This window comes from Theropithecus gelada, chromosome 18 (genome assembly GCF_003255815.1).
Source record: "Theropithecus gelada isolate Dixy chromosome 18, Tgel_1.0, whole genome shotgun sequence".
Classification (NCBI taxonomy): Eukaryota; Metazoa; Chordata; class Mammalia; order Primates; family Cercopithecidae; genus Theropithecus; species Theropithecus gelada.
Window position 1 is genome coordinate 52,146,668 of NC_037686.1, and position 24,427 is coordinate 52,171,094.

At 44.7% G+C, this 24,427-nt stretch overlaps 1 protein-coding gene across 1 annotated transcript in view; it reads right to left on the reverse strand.

Moving 5' to 3' along the window:
- Nucleotides 1-922: 922 nt before the first annotated feature.
- CCBE1 (collagen and calcium binding EGF domains 1) overlaps nt 923-24,427 on the reverse strand; it is a 256,629-nt gene continuing 233,124 nt past the window's right edge. Inside the window, exons 6-11 of the mRNA XM_025365665.1 lie at nt 20,867-20,967; nt 14,237-14,357; nt 5,978-6,117; nt 5,844-5,879; nt 4,724-4,759; nt 923-2,784 (exon numbers count right to left, since the gene is read on the reverse strand). Coding sequence (XP_025221450.1) covers nt 2,551-2,784; nt 4,724-4,759; nt 5,844-5,879; nt 5,978-6,117; nt 14,237-14,357; nt 20,867-20,967 — 668 coding nt within the window. The 3' untranslated portion in view covers nt 923-2,550. The remainder of the gene's footprint in view (nt 2,785-4,723; nt 4,760-5,843; nt 5,880-5,977; nt 6,118-14,236; nt 14,358-20,866; nt 20,968-24,427) is intronic.

Sequence of the window (24,427 nt, forward strand, 5' to 3'; positions counted from 1 at the left end):
AAAAAAAAAAATCACAGACGGACCTAGCCATCTCTCATACAGCTTGTGCATCGTTTGTGTGTGTGTGTGTGTGTGTGTGTGTGTGTGTGTGTTTTTCAAAAGCATTCATCCATTCACACCCTTTAAATACCATGCTCCACAAGCAGGCAAACATTAAATATATCCAGATGGAAATCAACAGCTGTTCACTTCCTCTCTTTATAAACCCGTGGTTGGCGTGACCTTCTGTCATGAATGTTGAATTTTGCAGAGAGAAGGAGGAAGAAAAGATGCTAGAAAAAGAGCACTAAGAATGTGTTTGCTTTCACTTTAAAAATGCTGGTGGACAGTCACCAGGAATTTTGCATAAATGAGACATAGAGGAGCAAAGTGTTCATCAAAGACTCAGCCACACGCTGACATGAGTCCTGCATTTCCAACATGGTAGGAAAAAGGGAAGGAAGACTGCTGCCACTAGAGATTTGCAAAGCCCCTTCCTATCATTCTTCAGGGAGAAGACTGAAAGGTGGCATTCAAACACAACAAGAGGGATATTCTTTTTTTTTTTTTTTTTTTTTTTTTTAATGACAGAGTCTTGCTCTGTTGCCTAGGCTGGAGTGCAGTAGCGCAATCTTGGCTCTGCCCCCGGGTTAAAGCAATTCTCCTGCCTCAGCCTCCTGAGTAGCTGGGATTACAGGCATGCACCACCACGCCCAGCTAATTTTTGTATTTTTAGTAGAGACGGGGATTCACCATGTTGGTCAGGCTGGTCTCGAACTCCTGACCTTGTGATCTGCCCGCCTCAGCCTCCCAAAGGGCTGGGATTAGAGGCGTGGGCCACCATGCCCAGCCAAGAGGGATTTTCTTTAAGCAAGCTTTCACAGTAGTGGAGTTAAATGATGTGGGCTGAAAGGTGGAGGCAAAAAAGCCAAAAAGAAATAGGAAAGGACGTGGCAGGATGGGAAATTCCAACATGAGCGCATATAAGTGTGAGAACGATCATTTGTGAAGCTCAATATAAGAGTGAAAGTCTCCCGCAAAGGCAGATGAACAGCCACTTTGTGTGTCCAATGAGAAAGTGGACTGTGAGTAACTTATAAGCTGCTCATTGGAACCAAGAGGGCCCTCAACAACGTTACAAAGGAGCAGATCATCCTTCTGGTCTCTTGCTCCTGGTGCTTCTGAATGCACAACAAACCTTGGCAGGAACATGCTTCCCTTTGGGACCCAGAGGTGCTCTGAGAAAACACTCTAACTCACTAGGAGGTGGAGAAATAGACCCTTTTCTGAACTGCTTCTCACATGCAGGGGAAAAGAAATCAAAGAGAATGCCTGAAAGAACTGGAACTTGGACTAAATTAAAGAAGGAAAAAATGGGAATAGGAAGGAAGTTTTTGCAAACAAGGAAAACTACTGTTTTTTTTTCTCCCCATCCAAGATAACTTTCAATAGTGTATTATTCTCAATATGTTGGTGGCAAGCTTGGTTGGCTCCAGACAAAAACTTGTAACACCCAAGGAGAGCAAATTTACCTACTGCTGCTGATGGCGTTAGTGAGGTCAACCCAAGCCAGCAACTTCCTTGCGGCCTTCAGCCCCACTGTGTATTGGTTCAGCCTGGATCATGGCACCTAATGGCAACTTCTGGGCACCTGCTCAGAACCAGGAATTCTGTGCCTCTCTCTAAGGTCAGCCACTTTATTGAACAAATAATCTGTGATGTATACAGTAGGCTCCACTCTTGATTAAACAGCTTTAAAATATTCTAGCAAACCAGAGCCCACTGTTTTAATGTGAATCCAGGCATTTCACTTTGTTTTTTGAAAAGAGGATTTAATCTTCTTCCCTAAATAGGATACTTACAGATAAGCATGGCATGAAACCTTAAGCACCATATTTGAATTTTAGAATGTGGCAATCTATGTAACAGTAAATATATGACTGCAATTCTTTTCTATCTTCTCTAAATGTCATTCAGTTCTCTCCTCTCTTTAAATGAATTTGGGAAATGTTTGACAAGGGCATACAATATTTAAAATCTACTGGAAGCACAAGGAAAAAGAATTCTCCACCAAAGTACATCTACACGTTTGTCCTCTCCACCCCTTTTTAACTGAAGAGCCCTAATTTTGATACTAGAGGAGTTACGGTCTATTCTGAATACACATCTTAGAGTAGCCTCACATTTTCTTAGAGCTCACTTTGCCATTTTCCCTTTTGATACTCTGCCAAATTTAACTTGAAGAATTTATGATTTAAAACACTGTGAGAGTACTTAAATCCAAAGTTCCTGGAAAAATAGGATGTAAATGAAAAGTTACAATGCAAACCACTCCAATGAACTCTTAGTAAGAAGCAGGTAAATCAATCATTCACTCCCATGTGTCTGCAGGCCTAGGAGGGGACTCTGAAAATAGTATTGTATCTGGAAGAGGAATAGAGAGATGTCAGGAGAAGAGAAGAGAAAAATGTATGTTTTCTAGGTCTCCAGTGGTGTTTTTTTCTCTTTAGATGGTTTAACTGCAGGTGAGTCGATCTTTCTCTTCCTTTGGCATGACGGTGTTGGGATGTGCTATGGATAGAAGTCTCTGGGGGCTCTCAAGTCTCTTGTCTCAGTTCTTCTTGCGTGGTCGTCTCCAGAGCCCAGGTCTATGGCTTCTGGGTAGCTGGGAAATTCCTGAGGTAAAGGGAACTCCTCTGCTGAAGAGTGAGTCCGGTGCCCGAACACCTTTTCCTGCAGCTCGGTGATGTCATTGCGGATGTCAGCCAGCATAAGTAGCAGGAAGTCGAAAGAACCAGGGGGTCCCTGTGTACATGGGAGGAATCAAAGCTAGAATACGACAGACAGCAACAGCCTCCGGGGCTCCATGACTTGACCCGCTGCTTGTTGGCAACTACTTTCTCAATAACTGTGCCCCAAATGGAGTCAATGTGAGGACTGCTACAGGAGCCTGGGGGTCCTCCACATTGTTTTCTAATTCTCTCACTTCTCAGATGAGCTTTGGTGACGTATTCACCTTTCCTCCCTCCTAACTCTAGGCTTTATCAAATGCAGTAGAGGAAATAATATAAGACAACTCTCCTAAGTCACTTTCCAAAGCAGTCTGGAAGATGCTTATGAAGGCAGCAGAGCAGTGGTTAAGAGACTGGGGTTCTGTTGGGTTTGAATCTCATCTCTGCTGCTTACTAATTGTGTGGTCTTAATTTCTTGTGGTTCAGTTTCCACATCTGTAAACTGGGGATAATAATAGTCCCAATTTCATAGGGTTTTATAGGGTTCATAAGTGAGGATTTAAATAAGTAAATGCAGGTAAAGCACTTTGAGTATAATATGTATTCAAAACGTCATCTGGGCCAGGAGTGGTGGCTCACGCCTGTAATCCTAACACTTTGGGAGGCCAAGGTGGACAGATAGCTTGAGCCCAGGAGTTCAAGACCAACCTGGACAACATGGTGAAACCCTGTCTCTACAAAAAACATAACAAAAATGTAGCCAGGTGTGGTGGTGGGCACCTGTGGACCCAGCTACTTGGGAGGTTAAGGTGGATGATCGCTTGAGCCCAGAAGGTCGAGGCTGCAGTGAGCCGAGATTGTGCCTCTGCACTCCAGCCTGGGTGACAGAGTGAGACCCTGTCTCAAAATTATTAAAATGTTTATAAGATGGCCGACTATAAGCACAAACTAAATGAAGTTGAGAGGATGTTGTAAAGACGTCAACTACTTATCATCTAGGAAAGGTCCAAACAAAAGCTTCCTAATTTTTCTATGTCTTGAGTATCCTTTATCATCATATAGTATTTACTAAGCCTTAATTTTATAGAGTGCTGTGTGGGGCATGGTAAAAAAGAAATGCATAAACACGCATGTTCTGGGCTTGTCAGAAGTTTGTAGTAAAATTGTTATCACTTCCCACAACTGCTGCAGCAGCAGCGGGCACTATGGAAGCAGAGCTTACACTGTAAAGCACTAAGACAGGCATAGGATTTTCATATCATTTGACCCTCACAATAGCCACTTGAGGGATGGCAGGTCAGATTCCACTATTGCCACTGCACAGGTGGGGGAATGAATGCCCAGAGACCCTCAGTGATGTGCCGTGGTCAGAAAGCTAGCAGGTAGAAGAGTTGAGATGGAAACCCACGACTTCCACCTCTGTGGCCACAGCTTTTGGATTTCAGAAATGAGACTTCTTCAGAAGCAGTGAAGTGGTTTGAATTTTCTACACTTCTGAATACTACTATTTCTCATTTTTAATCTCCCAGACACTATGCATATATGCAGCTAATTTCTTCTCAGATCCTAAACAGCCCTGCATGCTTTTGCGCTTTTTAAGAGGAGATGGCCATCTGATCGGCTAGGGTTGTAGCAGTGGCTAAATTCTCAAGTATGCAGAGTTATGATTTAAACCCATAGATTTCTTTCCTAGACCTTTCAAATGTTTTATGATAATACTTGGAAACAGACTCATGGCATAGTAGGGTTTTGAGCTTTAGGAAAGACATTTTAAATGAAGATTAGCCATGATAAAAGAAAAAAACAACAACAGAAAACAAGTTTGAAAAATAAATCCAAACTAGCAGCTAAGGTCTTCTATGACTGCCTTCCTAACCACAGAGTTCTGCTCAGGTGGGCTGAGTGGCATCAGGAAGGGGCGGGCCTTTGCTACTAGACCGACCTATAGGCTCATCAGAGCTGCATCCCTGAGAATGTTCCCCTGGGGAAGCAGGACACAGAATGCTACTTACTGGAGACCCTCTGGGCCCAGGCGCTCCTCTCTCCCCCTAAAAACAGAAAGGCCAGGGTTAGCTTTCTAGAGCACATGGATACCACAACAATAGTCTCTATTTATACACCCACCATAACCACTTCCCTGCACAAAACAACAAATATTTTCTATAGAAAACATATGTAAAACTGAGCTGGACTCACGGGACCACTGATTTGAACAAGATTGCTTGGGTCAAGTGTTTCTCATTCTGATTTCCCTTGAGCCCATATATTTTCAAACCTTCCTGGCAAGAGGAATGTTCGTATTTCCCAGCAGCATGTGCAGTAACAAACTTTCTGAAATATCTCACACTGACTTCTTTGTGAGGCAAAAAAGAGAAGGCGGCTCTCAGAGGGGAACCACCCTGCTTGCAGAAAGAATGGAGCATCTCCTGTTCCTGACTTGAAAATCTCACAGAAATGGAAACACACAAAACGCTATCCTGTAAAGCAACACTGGTTAAAGAGAAAAACACATGTGAGTATCACAATGCAGAGGCTCATTTAAAATTTATAGGGGTCATTTTTCCTATGACTGGTTGTGGTTGTGGTGGTTGTTTTTGTCTTTGGGGTTGGTCTCGGAATTTAAGAAAATGGCTTTTCAGATTTTGTTCCCAGCTTTGGGGAAAAAGTTATATCTGGTATCTGTGTCTCACTTTTGCTGCATGCAAAATGGGGATGGTAAACAGTAACTGGTGAGCTTTCCTTGATGTCAGTGCAAGAGGTAGAAAGTGAGAGACCTTCAGGCCAGGAGCGGTGCCTCACGCCTGTCATACCAGCACTTTGGGAGGCCGAGACGGGCAGATCACCTGAGCTCAGGAATTTAAGGCCAGTCTGGGTAATACGGTGAAACCCCATCTCTACTAAAAAATCCAAAAATTAGCCGGGAGTGGTGGTGCATGCCTGTGGTCCCAGCTATTTGGGAGGCTGAGGCAGGAGAATCGGGCTTGAGCCCGAGAGGCAGAGGTTGTAACGAGCCAAGATTGTGCCATTGCACTCCAGCCTGGGTGACAGAGCAAGACCATCTCAAAAAAACAAAACAAAACAAAATCGAACGTGAGAGACCTTTAGCTTGTGAGGACCACTCATAAGGCTTACCTTAGAACCATCTCTTCCTGGTGCACCTGGTGGACCCTACAATACAAAAGGATCTGGTTTAACCACAGGGAAAAGCATGGGACAAAAACACATTTTCCCCCAAACAGGAAGTGGATCTCTGATAAGATACTGACCACAGGGCCCCTCCGGCCTTGTTTAATGTGGGACAGATCAGGAGATGGTCCCATGGGTCCCATTGAGCCCCGTGGACCGGGCTGCCCAGGAGGGCCTGGCATACCGGGGAAGCCTGGGCTTCCCTTTGGTCCTGGTGAGCCTGTAATCAAAGAACACCTCATTAGCTCACAGCACATGAGAAGGACGAAGGGCCCTGGCTAACAAGAGTCCCGGGCCCCTGCAGTCATTTCTCTTTGTACTCTCTCTGCCTTTGCCTTCTGACATCTGCATCAGGATGTCCCACGGGCATTTTAAACTTGATATGGTCAAAAGCAGCTTCCCCAACTTCCTCTCTTTTCACAGACCGCCAGTCACCCATCCACTCAAGCCAAAACCTGGAGAGTCTTCCTCTATATTTCCCCATTTCTGCAACCTCGTTTTTGAATCAGTGGCCAGCTCCTGTGCATTTTACTTCTTTAACATCTCACAGCTGTCTGCTCCCTTCTCTGCACTGGATCACAGCCGACAGTGGCCACCACAGCAGAGAAGTGGTGATCGCGGCAGGACAGCAGTTAAGAGACAGGTTTTAGCATCAGGGAGACTTGGGTTTGAATCTGACAAGTTGCCCGAGCTATCTGAGCTTTACTTTCTCATCTCGTCTGTAAAGCTGGGCTAATAAAAATCTTCCTTATGGAGTAGTTGTATTCAATGAGATTTCAGATATACACACACCACTTAGTATAGTACTTCCCACATAGTACTAAAACAAATCTGTTAGGCCTTCCTTATATTTGCCTTGACTCTTGCCTCATTGCTAGTCTCTCCGCCCCCCAGCAGCCTTGTCTATCCCTCGCCCATTTTTGACATTTCTATAGGGATGACATATCTAAAACAAGTCTTACTATGTAACCCACCTACTTTCACTCTTTTGGTGCAGATGTCTCAAGGCACTGGGTGGGTCAGCAAACTCACTCTTTCTTGCAGGCCCCAGAGAAATATCCCTGACTTCTTAGTGAGGGGTAGGAAATGTTCATCTGGCCAAGATTTGCCAGGGATAGAAGGCATGCTGGGGGATGAGTCGGGGGGTGTGGGGAAGATCATCTCACCCCAAGGCCCAGAAGCATAGGTCATGCTTAGGATTGCAGCTGGAGCACGAGAACTGAAAATGTCCCCTTGCCCCACAACTCTAGCATGAAGTAATAGCAATCTACCACTGGTGGAAGGGCAACAGTGTGGGGAGAGAACCCCCCTGTGGCACAGGTATGTGTGTGTAGAGGCTGCAGAAAGCTCAGAGTATACACACTGAGAAAAATCCACTGGTAACCTAGGCATCCACTAAGCATAAGGTAACAGCATCCTACCACTGGAGGAATTATTTGAAGACTGTGGAACACAAAGTAAATGTAGGGACAATAAGGCCAAAACCCAGCTGTTATTCAGTAGGCTGACTTCACTTCCCATGGCAGTGGCCTGACAAAAGAAGAGGGTATCCATCTCCAGGAGTGATAACTACATACCTCAGCCTCTACTGTTTCTCTGCAAATGATGTCTGGCATTCAATCCAAAACTTTCAGGCACATAGAAAAAAGGGCTGGGCACAGGGGCTCATGCTGTAATCCCTGCACTTTGGGAGGCTTAGGCGGATGGATTACCTGAGGTCAGGAGTTCGAGACCAGCCTGGGCAACATGGTGAAACCTCATCTCTACTGAAAATACAAAAATCAGCAAGATGTGATGGTGGGTGCCTGTAATCCCAGCTACTCGGGAAGCTGAGGCAGGAGAATTGCTTGAACCTGGGAAGCAGAAGTTGCAGTGGGCCAAGATTGCACCATTGCACTACAGCCTGGGTGACAGAGTGAGACTCCATCTCAAAAATAAAAATAAAATAAAAAAAATTCAAAACAAAAAACCCATTGTCAAGTGATAGAAGTGATAGAACAATCAGCAGGACAAGCCTCAGAGGGGACCCAGATGTCGGAATAATGAGATATGGGCTTTAAAATAACAGTATGTGAAAGGGGCTGGTGGAAAAGATAAACAGCTTCTCTGAACAGATGAGGGATTTTAGCAGAGAGATGGAAATTAAAGGAAAAAAGTCAAATGGAAATATCATATACAACATCATATATGAAAACGATATAAACTCATCAGCAGACTGCTCGCAGCTGAGCAAAGACTCAGTGAACTTAAAGATAAGTCAATAGTTACTCAAAGAGAATCACAAAGAGGAAAATAAAATGAAGCATCCAAAAGAGGTGAGATAATATCGAACCATCTAAAATAAGTGTAACTGGAGTCCAAGGAGAAAAAGAACACCCTACAGCGGCTCCCCTCTGCGTAGAGAATAAAGCTCCAACTCCTCAGCATAGTATCCTTGTTCATGCTTGTCCTTCTTGCCAGCCTTTTTCCCACAATTGCCTCTTTCCTAATCGCCCCACAGTCCCATCCTCCCTGAATAAACCATGCCATGGCACACAATCCAGCTCACACTATTCTCTCCTTTTGTGCCTTGTCTCCATCACCACAGATCACCTATCTCCAAAAACATTTTAACATCCCCCCCGTCGTACCAACAACTATCCTCAGACAGGCACAAAAATAGATGACTTGTTGTTAAACTCAGTATAGTCTCAGCGCTGTGTCGATACAGGCCTCTGAAAGTAAGAATTAACTGCTTACTTCATTGTACATGCTTGCAGTATATCTATAGTATAATTTATGCGTGTTAAATACATTCATGCACTGCACATGTGTTTTCTGTTTATGCATATCATTTTCTTCTGAGCATTCTTAACATTTAAAAATTGGGGCCAGGTGTGGTGGCGCATGTCTGTAATCCCAGCACTTTGAGAGGCTGAGGTAGGCAGATCACTTGAGGTCAGGAGTTTGAGACCAGCCTGGCCAACATGGTGTAAACCCCATCTCTACTAAAAATACAAAAATTAGCTGGGCTTGGTGGCAAGTGCCTGTAATCCTAGCTGCTTGGGAGGCTGAGGCAGGAGAATTTCCTGAATCTGGGAGGCGGAGTTTGCAGTGAGCCGAGATTGTGCCACTGCATTCCAGCCTAGGCAACAGAGTAAGACTCCATCTCAAAAATAAATAAATAAATAAATTAAAAAAAATAAAAATTGGGAGATTTCATATAAAAATCTGGGTTCCTGGCTCTGGTTTGAAACAGGAAGCACAAAAACCACAATTCCATCAGCAGCACAACTAACCAACTGGAGTTCTCAGTAGGGGCTGCCCCTTTACGTGGGGTGAGTGCTCTCCGTTTGGTTCCGTTCCCTTGCTTCCGACTGCTCCTGCCCAGCTCCCTTCTACGTATCCATGCGACCTGCCCATCTCTGTAGAGGTTGAGAGGTTTAGTTTTGTTTTTTAATTCTTTTCAGAGGCTTGTATCGACACAGCACTGAGACTATACCGAGTTTAACAACAAGTCATCTGTTCTCATGCCTGTCTGATAATAGTTGCTTGCATGTGTGCCAAAATATGGTCATACCACCCTATTATGGAAGCTGATGGGGAAGAGGCCTTTAGGCGTCGTCTACGTTGACCCACAGCAGACAGAGTTGTAAACAGCCACTTTGTATTGGGTTGGGTTTGCGGCATTTCCCCACTTGTGTGTGGAACACAGCATGTCTGCCCACACCGGGGGCTCGAGGGGATATCTTGCTGGCTCAAGGGCCGTGGTTATGTGAACTCTGGGGCAGCACCTGGGTGCAGACATCAGCATGTTCACCTCTGCTTTGGCCTTGAACATCAGCCGGGGGGATGATGGAAGAGACAGTGGGGACCTGGCGAGCATTTTTAAAAACTTGTGATAAAAAATACACAACACAAAATTTGTCAACTTTTTTTTTTTTGAGATGGAGTCTTGCTCTGTCACCCAGGCTGGAGTGCAGTGGCGCGATCTTATCTCATTGTAACCTCCATCTCTCCGGTTCAAGCAATTCTCCTGCCTCAGCCTCCCAAGTAGCTGGGATTACAGGTGCCCACCACCACCTCTGGCTAATTTTTTGTATTTTCAGTAGAGACGGGGTTTCACCATGTTGGCCATGCTGGTCTTGAACTCCTGAACTCAAGTGATCTGCCCACCTTAGCCTCCCCAAAGTGCTGGGATTACAGGCGTGAGCCACGGCCCCCAGCCCATCTTAACTATTTTTTAAATGTAGTGTTTAGTAATGTTAAGTACATTCCCATTGTTGTGCAACAGATCTCTGTAACTTTCTCATCTTGTAAAATGGAAACTCTAGACCACTGAATAAGTCCCCATTTTCCACTCTGCTCAGCCCCTGGTAACCACTATTCTGTTTCTATGAATTTAATTATTTTAGATACCTTATATAATTAATGTGTCATTTTTTGACCAGCTTATTTCACTTAACCTAATATCCTTAAGATTCATCTATATTGTAGCCTATGTCAAAATTTCCATCTTTTTAAAGGCTGAATAATATTCCATTGTATGTGTATGTCACATTTTGTTTTTCCATCTTATCTATAGTTGGACACTTGGGTTGTTTCAGCCTCTTGGCTATTGTGAAAAGTGCTGCTCTGAAGATGGGTGTGCGAGCATCTCTTCAAGATCCTGCTTTTAATTCTTTGGGGTATATACCCAGGAGTGGGATTTCTGGATCTCATTTATAGATATAGTTATAGATATAGATATTTTTTGAGTTAGGGTTTCTGTTGCCTAGGCTGGCCTCGAACTCCTGAGCCCATGTGATCCTCCTGCTTAAGCCTCCTGATATGTTTAATTTTTTGAGGAATCTCCACACTCTTTTCCACAGTGACTGAACCATTTTACATTCACATCAACAGTGCACAGGGTTCCAATTTTTCCATATCCTTGTCAATATTTATTTTCTTGGGTTTTTTTTTCCCCCTTTTTTTGAGATGGGGTCTTGCTCTGTCACACAGACTGGAAATGCAGTGTTATGTTCATGGCTCACTGTGGCCTCGACCTCCTGGGCTTAAGCCATCTTTTACACCTCAGCCTTCTGAGTAGCTGGGACTATAGCCTGGCTAGCTTAAATTTTCTTTTAATTAGACAGGGTCTCCCTAGCTTGTATTTTTTCAAAAATAGTGGCCATCCTAATGGGTGTGGGGTGGTATCTCACTGTGGTTTTGGTTTGCAATGCTCTAATGATCAGTGATGTTGAGTATCTTTTAATATGGGTTTTGGCCATTTGTATATCTTCTTTGGAGAAATGTCTATTCAAGTCCTTTTCCCATCTTTTTAAATCAGTTGCTTTTTTTGTTGAATATTGAAGTTCTTATATATCCTAGATATTAACCCCTTATCAGATATATGATTTACAATTATTTTCTTCCATCCTGTAGGTTGTTTTTGCCCTGTTGATTTTCACTTTGAGACACAGAAATTTAAATTTGATGTAGTCCCATTTATCTACTGCTTTTGCTGCCTATGCTTTTGGGGTCATATCCAAGAAACAGTCACCAAATCCAATGTCATAAAGCTTTCATCTATGTTTTCTTCTAGGATTTTCATAGTTTTAGGGTCTTCCATTTCACTCTTTAATCCATTTTGAGTTAATTTTTGTAGATGGTGTAAGGTAAGGGTCCAACCTCATTCTTCTGCATGCAGAAGGACATTGTGTTTTAACCCATTTTAGATCATCAGCTCTGTGAGAGCTTGAATTGTGTCTTATTTATTAGCATATCCTCAGATAGTCCTGGATACATAGTAGGCTGCTTAGTAAATGTTTTTTATTAAGTGATTGCATTGAAGAGACTGACAAGATTGCTATGCTATACTTGTCTCATAATTGTTCTTTTAAATGCACATAGTAATTACTTTTTGACCATACCTAACGCCTAGTATTGACAGAGCAGTGACAAGATGGAATGACATTCAGACTCCAGCACATGAAACAAAGAAACAGATACTTTAGACTTTTCATATTTAGATAAGTCTTTTTTAGTACACAGAATAATTAAGCCAAAGTTTAAAGCAGTGTTCCATCCAAACATGTCTCATACCCCTACTCTTAATACTGGTTCCAGGTATATCTACAATGAGTTTGGAAAGGGTGCCAGATCTCTCCTTTTACTAAATATTTTACCTCCAGTAGCACATAAAAGAGGCTAGAGATATCTCAGCTAGATTTACATAGTCAGTACACTTCAGAGATCATAGTATGTCAAGCGCCTTTGAAATGTGGGCCTTTGATGTACAAATGGCAGCACCTTATATATGGCAGTGGAGGCCAGAAAGCAGCAGCCGCCCCCTTACCACCAAAGCTAAACAGATTCCAACCCAGAGTAGTTTCCTGTATTGGTGCTCCAGTCTGATTCACCACAGACCTCGGAACTGGACTTTAATTTAAGGGTGAGAGAAAGCCTATTAGCTTTCTAGCTTCCTTACTAAGTCTCAACGGTGGGTACCACAAACACTGAAAGTTAAGAGAGAGAAGGAAATGGGTTTGGAATGTCCCCATTCAAAGGCTGGGTATGTTGCAAAAGCTTATTCATCCTCAATCACTCTCTGCTCCATCAAGGACCCTGGACAGCTCAAACCATGTTGTAAGCCAGATGGCAGCATTGGAGTAGCAAGCTTGCAAGGCATTTATTAAGCAAGACAGCCAGTGGCTCCCCTGCTCCTACAGTTGGTTTTGTTCTAGTGATCTAGAGCCTGGAGTTGACTTCCTCCAGAGAAGCAAAGCAAGAGCATTCTCTTAGAGGAGGGTGGACAGCACCGTGCTAGGAAGCAGTTTATAAGGAGAGACGCCAGTCTGTTTAGAAGCAGCCAGAGGGTGCCTGTGTGAAGCATTTGCTGGAGAAAACTCCACCATGACCCAGAGTACCTCAGGCCAAGGGAATGAACGAAGAAAAACCAAATCCTGAACCATCTTATTCTCTGGACGGACTGAGATCCAGGTTTGTGTTTGAAGAGTTCAAGACATAAATGGAGAGGAAACACACCGACCCTCTGTGAAGAACTCTGACCTTTTGTTCTTGCTGACTTTCCAACTGAAAATCCACCTGTGTCCTTCTTCTCTGGGCAATTTCTACCAGTCTCCCACGTCCAGATCAAACCTAAATGCCGCTGACCATTGCAGGCTACAGTGCTCACTCCCTACCAGCTCCCACAGCAGGAAGCATCTGTGCACTTACCTGGAGGGCATGTGGATACTGTTTTATTTATTTGCATTGGCTCTATATGTCTGGTCTTCCCAATTCGGATGTCAAGAGGTCATTCATAACACCTAGCACACTGCTAAGCAATGATAGCCAGGGATAAGGCACTCAAAGGTTTAGAATCATTTGCCAACATTAATGTCATTTCCCTTACCAGTGTGGAGAAAAAAATCCATTGCTCTATCTGTGGAGGTACTCAAAATATAAAATAACTTGGAACTACTTTTTTAAGTTCTCATTGTATATTTCCTGATGAAATGATAGGATGTTTGGGATTTTCACCCAATTAATAAGTGTGAATCTTCAGGAACAGCATACTGAATGAAAGAAGCTGAAAGTATACATTCACAAGAACATATATATATATAAATTAAAAGATTCCAGTGATATGGAGTTCTAGAACAGGTGAGACCACAGTGAAAGAAAGCAGTTCAGTGTCTGCCTAGACCAGGGGTTGGGGAAGCGGACACATGCACATGGACACAAGGGAGATTTCTAGGGTGATAGAAATGTTCTATATCTTGAAATGTAGGATAGGAGTTAGATGGGTAAATACATTTGTTAAAACTCAAACTGTAATTTAAACGAGTACATTATATATCACCTGTATGTCAATACAGTCGACTTGGAAAAATGTACAGCTAGGTATAAAAATAAATATAGGTATAAATATGCGAACAAATAAGGGAAGGTAGAAGGAAGACTGGGGAGTAGCAGGAAGAGGCTGGCTCTGAGTTGTTAGAATTGGGCGAGGAGCCCCGAGCAGGGGGGCTTCATAATACTGTTCCATTTTTGTATATGTTAACATTTTTCCAGAAAAAAGTTTAAGATAGTTTTCTTTTTTTTTTTTTAACTTAAAATGATCTTTAGGAATCTTATCCAATCCCAGGACAATGACCTTTTTCTCCCAAATTGCTATTGGCTATGAGGGTTTCTCAGGCTTGAGGGGCTATTTCCCAAGGTCCTGTCATTGCCTGGGTGTGTGGCAGCCCTATGGACACCTGCCTCGTTTCTCCTCGATGGAAGCTGGAGAACACTGTCCAGCCCCCAGGAAATGTGAGCTTTTGGAAGGCTTTTTCTGATGGTGATCACCCTCCTGTGCCCTCCTCTACACTCACCGGGTGGGCCCTGGCCCCCCGGCAGGCCAGGAGGTCCAGGAAGGTAGGCGTTTGAGGCCAGCACCTTGTCACCGGTGATATACTTGCCCAAGTCAGCTGCATTGTTGGGGAGCAGCGCAATCTGCAAGGAGAAGAGGAAGCCTCGGTCAGGAAGCAATGGCAGGGGAGAGCCTCAGCATTTGTCTTGGTGGTAGAAGCTGCAAAGCCTTTTCATGAGACATATGTATATACTTTTTACTAGAGCTAGTTAGAGCTCAGAGAAACCATAAAGAGCCTCTTTCTAAACCTAGAGGCCTTCTAGGGCAAACAACTTGCACGACGTTACTCAGCTAGTTAGTAGGTGAGCTTAGATAAGCTCCAGATGGCCTACATATCACTAGAACTCATTATTATCATAATTAATAGGATCTACTTATTTCATACTCTCATTTGTTAATTACCTATTTTATGTCTCAAACATTTATTGAACACCTACTATGTACAGGTCCTGTGCTTGGTTCTATGGCTACAGTGGTGACCAAGACATGGTCCCTGCCCTTAAAGAACTCTCAGCTTTGGGAGTCGGGACCGAGAATGTGGCTGACGGTTCCCCTGCACACCCGGAGCTGACCTCAACTGGGCAATAGTGACTGTGGTGGCTGTAAAACGTGTCCACAAATTCTTTGACACTTTGTGATCATGTGAGTCAGTTCTCCTTAGTAAACTCCCTTTCATATATACAGCTGCCCCATTAGTTCTGTCCCTCTAGAGATCCCTACTACAATTCCCCTGTGACTGTTACTCAGAATTCAGTAAGGATGACTGTAAGAATCAAAATCTTGTGCAATCTGAAAGTCAGCTTTGTATAATTTCAAGTCAGGGCTCATGATTCAGAGTCACCACTGTGTTCCTGGGATACATTTAAAATGGTGCTGACATCATTGTGTCATAGCAATAGACCACCACAACCTGTAAGTGGGTACCTGTGGCCCTGGGGAGGAAGAGGAGTGAACCAGTGAATGAGGGAAATGGATCAGTCAATCTACTGCAACCATGAGGCAATGGGTCAACACTGGCAGCTGAAGCCTGATGCAATTTTATCATCTGCTTCCAACTGAGACACTGAAACATGGATCCCACCCTTGGGCGTTGGCATGAGGCAGACTTACCTTTAAATCTCAGCCCTGCCATGTTCTACCTGTGGAATCTTGGGTAAGCTACACAGCCTGGATTTCCTCATCTATAAAATGGGGATGGTAACGGCCACCTAGAAGCACTGCTGGAGGGTTAAAGTGATGTTGTGTTTAACGTGCCTGACTCAGTGTCCAGCCATTGTCATAGACCCGCAGAAATACTGTCTGGGGGCCTGGGCACTGTGACTCATGCCTCTAATCCCAGCAGTTTGGGAGGCCAAGGCGGGCGGATCACCTGAGGTCAAGAGTTTGAGACCAGGCTGGCCAACATGGTGGAACCCTGTCTTGACTAAAAATACAAAAATTAGCTGGGTATGGTGGTACATGCCTGTAGTCCCAGCTACTCGGGAGGCTAAGGCAGGTGAATCGCTTGGACCCAGGGGGTGGAGGTTGCAATGGGCCGAGATCGCACCACTGCGCTCCACTTCAGCCTGGGTGACAGAGGGAGACTGTGTCTCAATTAAAAAAAAAAAAAAAAAAAAAAATGCTGTCTGGGGGCTGCCCCTGGCTTTGTTCCTAAGTAGCTGTGTGACTTTGTTAAGTCCCTTCATCCTTCATTTTCAAGTCTACAAAATGTGTGGCTTCAACCCATGATCAAGTCTTCATATTTAAAATTTTGTAAACAGAACCTCAGGATGAGACCTGCACACAGATGGGCTCCAGAGATGCTCCCCTGTTCCCCACCTATTTCCCCCAGTCCTCTTTGCTTGGTTTGGCCTCTTGTAAAAGTTACGAGGTAAGGTGGCAAACGCTGACCTCAGTGTCCCGGCTGGGTGGCTGCATCCTGGCTCCCTTCAGCCCCTCTGTGCGGTAGCAGAATGAGTGCAGAGTGAAGGCACTGCTACTTTAGAGGTGGCTGTCCAGAATCTCTGGCCCCACTTTCTGCATAAACACAGCAGAAGATGGGCTGTGGGATGCTAGGAGTTTGGGAGGAAGGTTGTAGCAATGTAAAAAGAGTCTGCATTTCCCCTGGATTCCAGTCAATGGAATTATATGTATCATTTATCTCATACTAGCCTTTGTAAGAGAGCTTCTGCCTCAAAGAGCCATTGGGATGAATCCGTGAGATGCCTCTCATAAAACATTTTGCAAAGAGTGCTAATAAATAATATTTTTACTTGCTAAACATTTGTAGAGCTCTTTCTAGATGGATGGCACTGTTCTCAGTCCTTTGTGAATATTAACATTTGATTATCATAAAATCTTTAGGCAGTAGGTATTAATGTTGTCCTTTTTAAAAAGTAGAACTGAGTCACAGAGAGGTTAAGTAACTTACCCAGAGTCACACAGCCAGCAAATGGTGGGTCTAGAATTTAAACTTAGCCAATCTGCTTCCAGAATCTGTGCTCCTAACCACTAAACCAAGCAGCAACCTACAGTCACTTTTAAAATTTTTTTTTCAAGACAGAGTCTCACTCTATCACCCAGGCTGGAGTGCAGTGGTGTGATCTCAGCTCACTGCAACCTCCGCCTCCCAGGTTCAAGTGATTCTCCTGCCTCAGCCTCCCGAGTACCTGAGATTACAGGCTCCTGCCACCACACCCAACTAATTTTTATATTTTTAGTAGAGATGGAGTTTCACCACTTTGGCCAGACTGGTCTCAAACTCCTGACCTCAAGTGATCTGCCCTCCTTGGCCTCCCAAAGTGCTGGGATTACAGGCATGAGCCACTGCTCCGGGTCTACAGTCACTTTAACATGGATTCCCAATAATCCTGGGAAGACCCATTTTACCAGCAGCAGAGGAAACCACAAATTATTGAGAAGCCATATAACCGCCTGAGGCAAAGGTGGCGCTAGAGCGAGCAAGTGCAGCCATCACGCTGCAAATCTACTGACTTGAAATCTTAGGGGCCTCTATATTCTCAGGCCTGACTGTTGGCCCTACTCCATTCGGCCATCGTTTGCTGATTTAACACCGTTGGCACGGTTTCCCCACAAGACAGTAAGTGCCAGGCCTCTCTTTCTGGAGTCTCCCTTCCCAGGGGGACTCTCTGCAGCAATTTGACTCTCAAATCCGATAGCCCCTGCTGCCAGAACACAAGCAACTTAAAAAAAAAAAAAATGGAGAGGAGAGTTGGCTCTTAATTTTAAGTGCTCTTGTGGGACAGAGACCCATCTGAAAGGGAAATGACAGGCATCTCATCTATCCCCGCACTGTCCCTTTCTCACCACATCACTTGTTTTCTTCCCACACCACAGAAGAAGTGGTGGAGGTGGAGGCACTGAGGTCTATACAGCATTTAAAAACATGTTTTTATTGCAAAATAAAGCAAAGAACCTGGAAACCTCACAACACAAATATATCACTTAGCAAACTGTTATAAAGCAAGCACCCCTTTAGGTGCAGCAAACCACCATGGCACACATTTAACCTATGTAACAAACCCGCCCAGCCTGCACATGTGCCCCAGAACTTAAAAATGAAAGTAAGCACCCTTTTAAAGAACTCCCGAATCAATCAACAGAACTTTGCCAGCCACCCCAGACCCCCTCCTTCCATGTGCCTTATCCCAATCAGTCTCCTCTCTTCCCCAACAAGTCACCACTTTCCTTTTACAGTAATCACTTCCTGTGTTTTTAAAAATAATGTATCACCCAACTGTGCATACCTAGACATTATGGCTTAGTGTTGCTCATTTGAAAAGCGATAGGTCTTTTAAGTTTCCTGTTGTCTGCAGACTGCCAGAACCCAGGGCATGTGACCTGTTGTGTTCCCCACGGTTGGAACGTTGCCAACTGGACATTCGTGGTGTGGTTCAATGTGTTTAAACAGCATTTTATGCTGTGGGGTTGGCCATGGTCTAGGACTGCTGGCATTTCCTTCTTGGCTAATGTTTATTTGGGCAGATGTCCTATGTTCTTTTGTGAACAAATGGCATTAGCAGCAGCAAGACGACATTAAAAACCAACTGACAGGCCGGGTGTGGAGGCTCATGCCTATAATCCCAGCACTTTGGGAGGCCAAGGTGGGTGGATCACAAGGTCAGGAATTCAAGACCATCCTGGCCAACATGGTGAAACCCTGTCTCTACTAAAAATACAAAAAAATTAGCCGGGCGTGGTGACCCGCCTGTAATCCCAGCTACCCAGGAGGCTGAGGCAGAGAATTGCTTGAACCCGGGAGGCGGAGGTTGCAGTGAGCCGAGATCGCACCATTGCACTCCAGCCTGGGCGACAGAGCGAGACTCCATCTCAAAAGCAAAACAAAACAAAAACAACAACAACAAAAAATCAACTGACAATCCAAACACTGGCACCAGAGTAGAAGTGAGAGGACCTAGGTTTTAGGCCTGCCCTCTTGGACAGTTACTTCACCTCTCTGAGACCATCAGTATCTTTTCCACGGGGTCATGGTGCTAATTAAATGTGATTCTGGATATAACGCTTTCTAGGCTGTAGAATGCAAGACATTCTAATAGGAACCTTTAGAAATGAGTTGCTCCTCATAACATTCGATGAAAGTCTGCTTGGGATTGCCACAGTGCATTTGCAGAAAGATTTTGCTATAAGGTAAAACGACTCTAGTCCAGCTCAATTGCGTAAGAGTTACTGGAGTATTAAGATGACCTTGTGGATTTTTATATAGCTCTCCAGCAGGGTCTTTGAGGGTGACAAGTATTTCAACGCAAGTTTCTCCACTTCTTTTAACATTTTTATTTTTATGCATCACAAAAAAACATGGCAGGGAGGTTAAGGGAAAACCACACATTGATTTAGCAACTGAATTTCTGAACAACTTGTGATATTTAGCCCCCTTGTTCCTAATCTTGGCTGGAAATAAATTCCCTAAGGCACATAGATTATTTCCAGGGAAGGAAATAATCTATTTATTTATTTCCAGGGAGGGTAGCTTTATGTTGTGAGAGGTACACCTGGAGATATTGATCAACTGCCTGCCCCAAGCCCTTCCGGCTTATGAAATGCAAACTTACTTCTTCCTGGAATCCTTCTCTGGGTTTGTTTACTACAACTAACATCAACCTAAGCTCAAACTGGGGATATCTGTGTTGGATGCATTTATTTATGTCTCTGTGTTTATAGTGACAGACAAGATTTTCTGCCTAGTCTTCCTATTAAGATCATAAGCTATTTAGGGTTAAATCTATGTTTTATTCATAATTATCCATCAGATATATACATGTTTCTGTTAAGCAGATCATGTCGTCAGTGTTGTTAAAAAAAGGCCTGCAAACCATTTCTCTTCTCAGCCTGTTGATTTACTGAACTGGTAGCTGTGGTTTTCATTACGGGCTTGCTGCATGTTTGTTGAACATGGGAAAGAGATACCATCTCAGGCTTACTCTCAAGCCCTTTAGAATCACTGGATGCCAAAGTTCAACAGGGCAGATACACCTCTCTGATACGCTAAGAGCCTTGAGTGGGAGCAGTTACACAAACCAAGAAGATTATGTTTCATCAGTGTAAGGGTGACTTCTGAGTCACCGACAAACTAGCAAATTAAGCCATCTTAGGTACAATAAATACTGTTTCTCTGGGTCCAGGACAGTTGTTCAAGAAGTCAGATCGCCAGATCCATCCTGGGGCATTACTCACAGCAGAATGGTGTTACTAGAAATCTGTTATACTGTTAGGCATTCACACAGCCTTTTACAAAGTGCATTGGCCCTCATCTTTGATGACATGAAGTTCCCACAGGGCTGCTTTTCTAGGTGCAGGGAGCTCAGAAAGGGCACAGGCTATAATTTTTAAAAGTGAAAAAGAAAGCTACTGCAGAAATTCCTTACCAGCTTATGGCAGTTTATAGAGACAATATTCTCCATAAATAATATACAGATCTTAGATAAAACAGAATCACGTAGGTCTTTCCCAGGACACGTCTGGAAATTTGTTTTCTGAGTTGGAGTTTCGCTCTTGTTACCCAGGCTGGAGTGCAATGGAGTGGTCTCAGCTCACTGTAACCTCCGCCTCCCAGGTTCAAGAAATTCTGCCTCAGCCTCCCAAGTAGCTGGAATTACAGGTGCCCACCACCATGCCCAGCTAATTTTTGTATTTTTTAGTAGAGATGGGGTTTAACCATGTTAGCTAACCATGTTAGCTTGAACTCCTGACCTCAGGTGATCCACCTGCCTCAGCCTCCCAAAGTGCTGGGATTATAGGCATGAGTCACTGCACCTGGCCGGAAATTTATTTTATGAGAAGTTGCAATAGCCATAGCTCACCCTCTCTATGGCTTTGCCACGTGTCCCTTACCTAGTGTTGATTTTAATAATCGCCTCTGCAATCCCTTGCCATCATTGTGTCCTGTTGCCCCTTGGATGGCTCTGAGGGTGGGCAAAGCATCCCAAATCCATCCAAACCTCACTGGCATCAACTGTGTGAATGCTCAATGTGGATAATAATTTATTTTCTTATCATTTGTAAATATCCTTCCACCTGTCCTTGGACAAGCCCTCCTTCCATCACGCATCATCGTTCCCACCCCAGCGGCACGTACCTTTTGCTTCAGCTGCAGCACAGTCTGCTTCATCTGGTAGAACTCCTTGCACGTGGCACAGCAAGTTCCAGCTTTCACCGCGTTCTCAGACCTCTCATGGCCTGAGAAAGGAGATGGGCTCAGTCCTGTCTGGGAGGCTGGATGCAAGCCAGACTCAGACAGCATTGGGAAGGGTGGTCCCAGGGACAGAGCGGCTGACAGCGGGACACGTGAGGGCTCAGCTGTGGGTGATTTTACAGCTCTCAGGTCCTGCCAGCATGCTCCAGGGTCAGGGAAGAGTGGGGGACAAAGAGAGAGGGTTGCTGCTAGAAGTTGAGCTCAGCTGTTCCTATTTAGACATGCCAGGAAGACCCTGATCTTCCTTTCATGTGTGAAAATGCGTACCACGGCCCTTTTATCAGTGCTTTTCCAGAAGGCAGGCTCTATAAATCTGACATGATTTATACTCCTCTGAAAGGGCTAATGTTCACACACTATAAATATTCCCCAAGCTCAGGCACTGGGCCTTAAAGTTGCCTTTATCACCTCTGCTAATCCAATTCTTCAAAGGGAGCACAGCAGTGGGCTGGGAGCTGACCTCACTGATGCTTGAGGCCAGGATAGGAAATGCCCCAGACACTTCGCCACCCCATCTGGGGCCACTCGCAACAGCAATAGAAAGGCAGTCGGGCCCATCCACTGCAAAGGGTCCCAAACCCCAGCTGTAGAACATTAGGTGCTCCATGGGCTTTTTGTAAAAACATTCTTTGCTAAAGGAAAACTGGGTGAAGTAAATGGTGATCTGGCCAAGAATACAGACAGCTCTCTTCCTCCTGGCACTGGAATGGGCTACTTAAGCCTGCATGCTGGGAAGACCAGACACCTGGGTCACCTTGCTGCTGAGGACCTTGCACAGACTGCCAAGGTGTGTGCCAAAGGTGGCAGCAGTGTGGGCTGAAAGTGCTAGGTTGAGGGTGTTTTGTTCGGGCAGGCAGGACAGTCTGACACCCAGGGAAGCATAAACTCTCCTCGCTTAACAGCCCTTTGGTGTTGGGCCAGGTGTGCTGTTTGTGTGACATAATAACCACGACTACCTAGAACGCAGACTGGGGAAGTCGGTAACGCGTGACCATCTCTTGTGCTTCCTGGCCCGTATCATTTGCTTCTTCCTGTTCCTCTCTTCTGCAAAGCCCTCTGTTCCATCTCCACTTGTTGAATCCCACCAAGACGCAGATCAAATGTTCCATGAAGCCTGCTCTCAACCCACAGAAGTCTGAAAATCAGGCAGCATTTACTGTGTGTCCCTCCCACTCACAGGCTGGTCTTCTAGGCTTCCCTGGAGAGCGGTTCTTAGGGCACATGCCAGTGTGTAAGCTGCCTAAGAACCAGGCTCACTTCTTGGTATCTCACATAATGGATGCTCACAAAATGTTTGGGAAATGGGTTGTTACAGGTTGAATTGTGTCCTGTTTGCCAATTCACGGGAAGTCCTGATTCCCAGTGCTTTAGAATGTGACTTTATTTGGAAACAGGATCATTTCAGATATAATTAGTTAAGATGAAGTTATACTGGAGTAGGGTGGGATCCTAGTCCAATATGATTGGTGTCTTTATACAAAGGGGAAACTTGTACACAGGAAGAATGCTGTGTGAAGACAAAGGCAGAGGTGAGAGGCAGTGGAAGCCAAGGAACACCAAAAATTGCCTGCCAATGACCAGGTGCTAGGGAAAGGCATGGAATGGATTGTCCTGCCCAGCTGTTAGAAGAAACCAACGCTGCTGACACCTTGGACTTCTAACCTCAGACCAGAGGCAAATTTCTGTTTAAGCCACTTAATTTGTGGCGTTTTCCTATGGCAACCCTAGGAAATGGACACTTGAATGGATGGAGAGATGGGCATGAGGGCAGCCCACATGTAGGTGAAACTTCCTTACACAACCCGGCTGCCCAGTCCTCTCCCTGGTGACATATGCAGTGACCAAGGCTTCTGCCCTTTGGGAGGTGAGCAGGCCCAGAGGCAATCTGGCAGCTGAGGTCTCAGACTGTGCACCCTCAGCACACAACAGCAGGCAGTTTCAGAGCTTACCTGCTGCACTGCCATCCCTGCACCACGGGAGACCTGGTATTGGCAGCACCCAAGCTAAGCACACATTTCTCAAGCCAGCAGGTTGACACAAATGATGCCACGCTGTGTAGTTGAGTTGCCACAAGTAACAGTGTAATTATTGAATATGCAGTGTCAACCTAGCTCTTCAGGCAGGTTTTGAATGTGTAATTGGAGAAAAACACTTGAATCTCTGCAAAAGTGGCAGTTTTAAAAAATCCACTTTATGTGTAACCAACATAACAGGGCCATCCTTTTAATGCCTGCTTTCTAGGCGAATTCCCATAGCTTCCTCACCTGTACTCCCTTCAGTTGGCACACTGGAGGGATGGTTTTGACTCACTGCAGCTGTGTGACAATGAGCTGAGCAGTAAGGGGGAACAGGGAAGGTCTTGTATCAGAGATGGTAGAGTGAACTGATTACCAGTACAAACTTGAGTCCCATTGTTCTGGATGCAGGTACCATCTCTGTCACTGAATAGGCTCAGCGACCTTGGGCAGGTTACTTGGCCTCCACAAACCCCACTTGCCTCGACCATAGCCCTGGAATTACAATTCCTGCCACATGTGGCTGCTGTGATGACTGGGCAAGGTAATGCATGGAAAACCCTCAGCACAAAGCTTGGTTGTAGGTAGATGGGAGGGGATGTCTAGCAGTTTTCAGGCTCACCAAACCCTTTAAATTTCCTTCGCATGATAATCCCAGAACCCTACAATAACAGTATTAACATGAATAGCAAAATGAGGGAACTGAGGTCTGGCGACTTCCTGAAGAGCATCTAGCAAGTATCTGAGGTGGGTTTAGAATGGAGTTGTCCTGAAATTAAGTCCAATGCCTTTTCCACAAATCAGAGAGTCTCCTTTGGGGTTTTTATCCCTGTTCAATGTACCAATTTATAATCCTATGGAGCTTGAATACTCCTGACAACCAGAACTATTTAGCTCAATCTCCAACAGAGTAAGGCAGGCAGGTTTCCACGCAATAATATACTTAGTTGTAAAGGGCGAACACCTTAACTTTGGTTGTGCTGACTGCAGGAAACGGTGGGCTCTTGCATGAAAAGATGACGCAGGCTCCAGATTTATTATGTTAATACCTAAGGACAGATAAATGACATCCATCTTTCCCAACCAGTCTTTCAGCCATTCCGTCTCATCTACTGGTCAATGTATAGAATACCATCATCAATCTAGTCTGTCCATCAATCCATCCATCCATCCCTCCATCCACCCATCCTTCCTTCCTTCCATCCATCTTCCCATCCATTCCATCTTCTTAACCACTTATCTATCCATCTGTTCATCCATCCATCCATCCATCCATCCATCCATCCATCCAACCATCCATCCATCCAACCATCCATCCATCCATTCATCCTTCCATCCTTCCATCCATCTTCCCATCCATTCCATCTTCCTAACCACTTATCCATCTATCCTCCCATCCTTCCATCCATCCTTCCATCCATCCATCCAT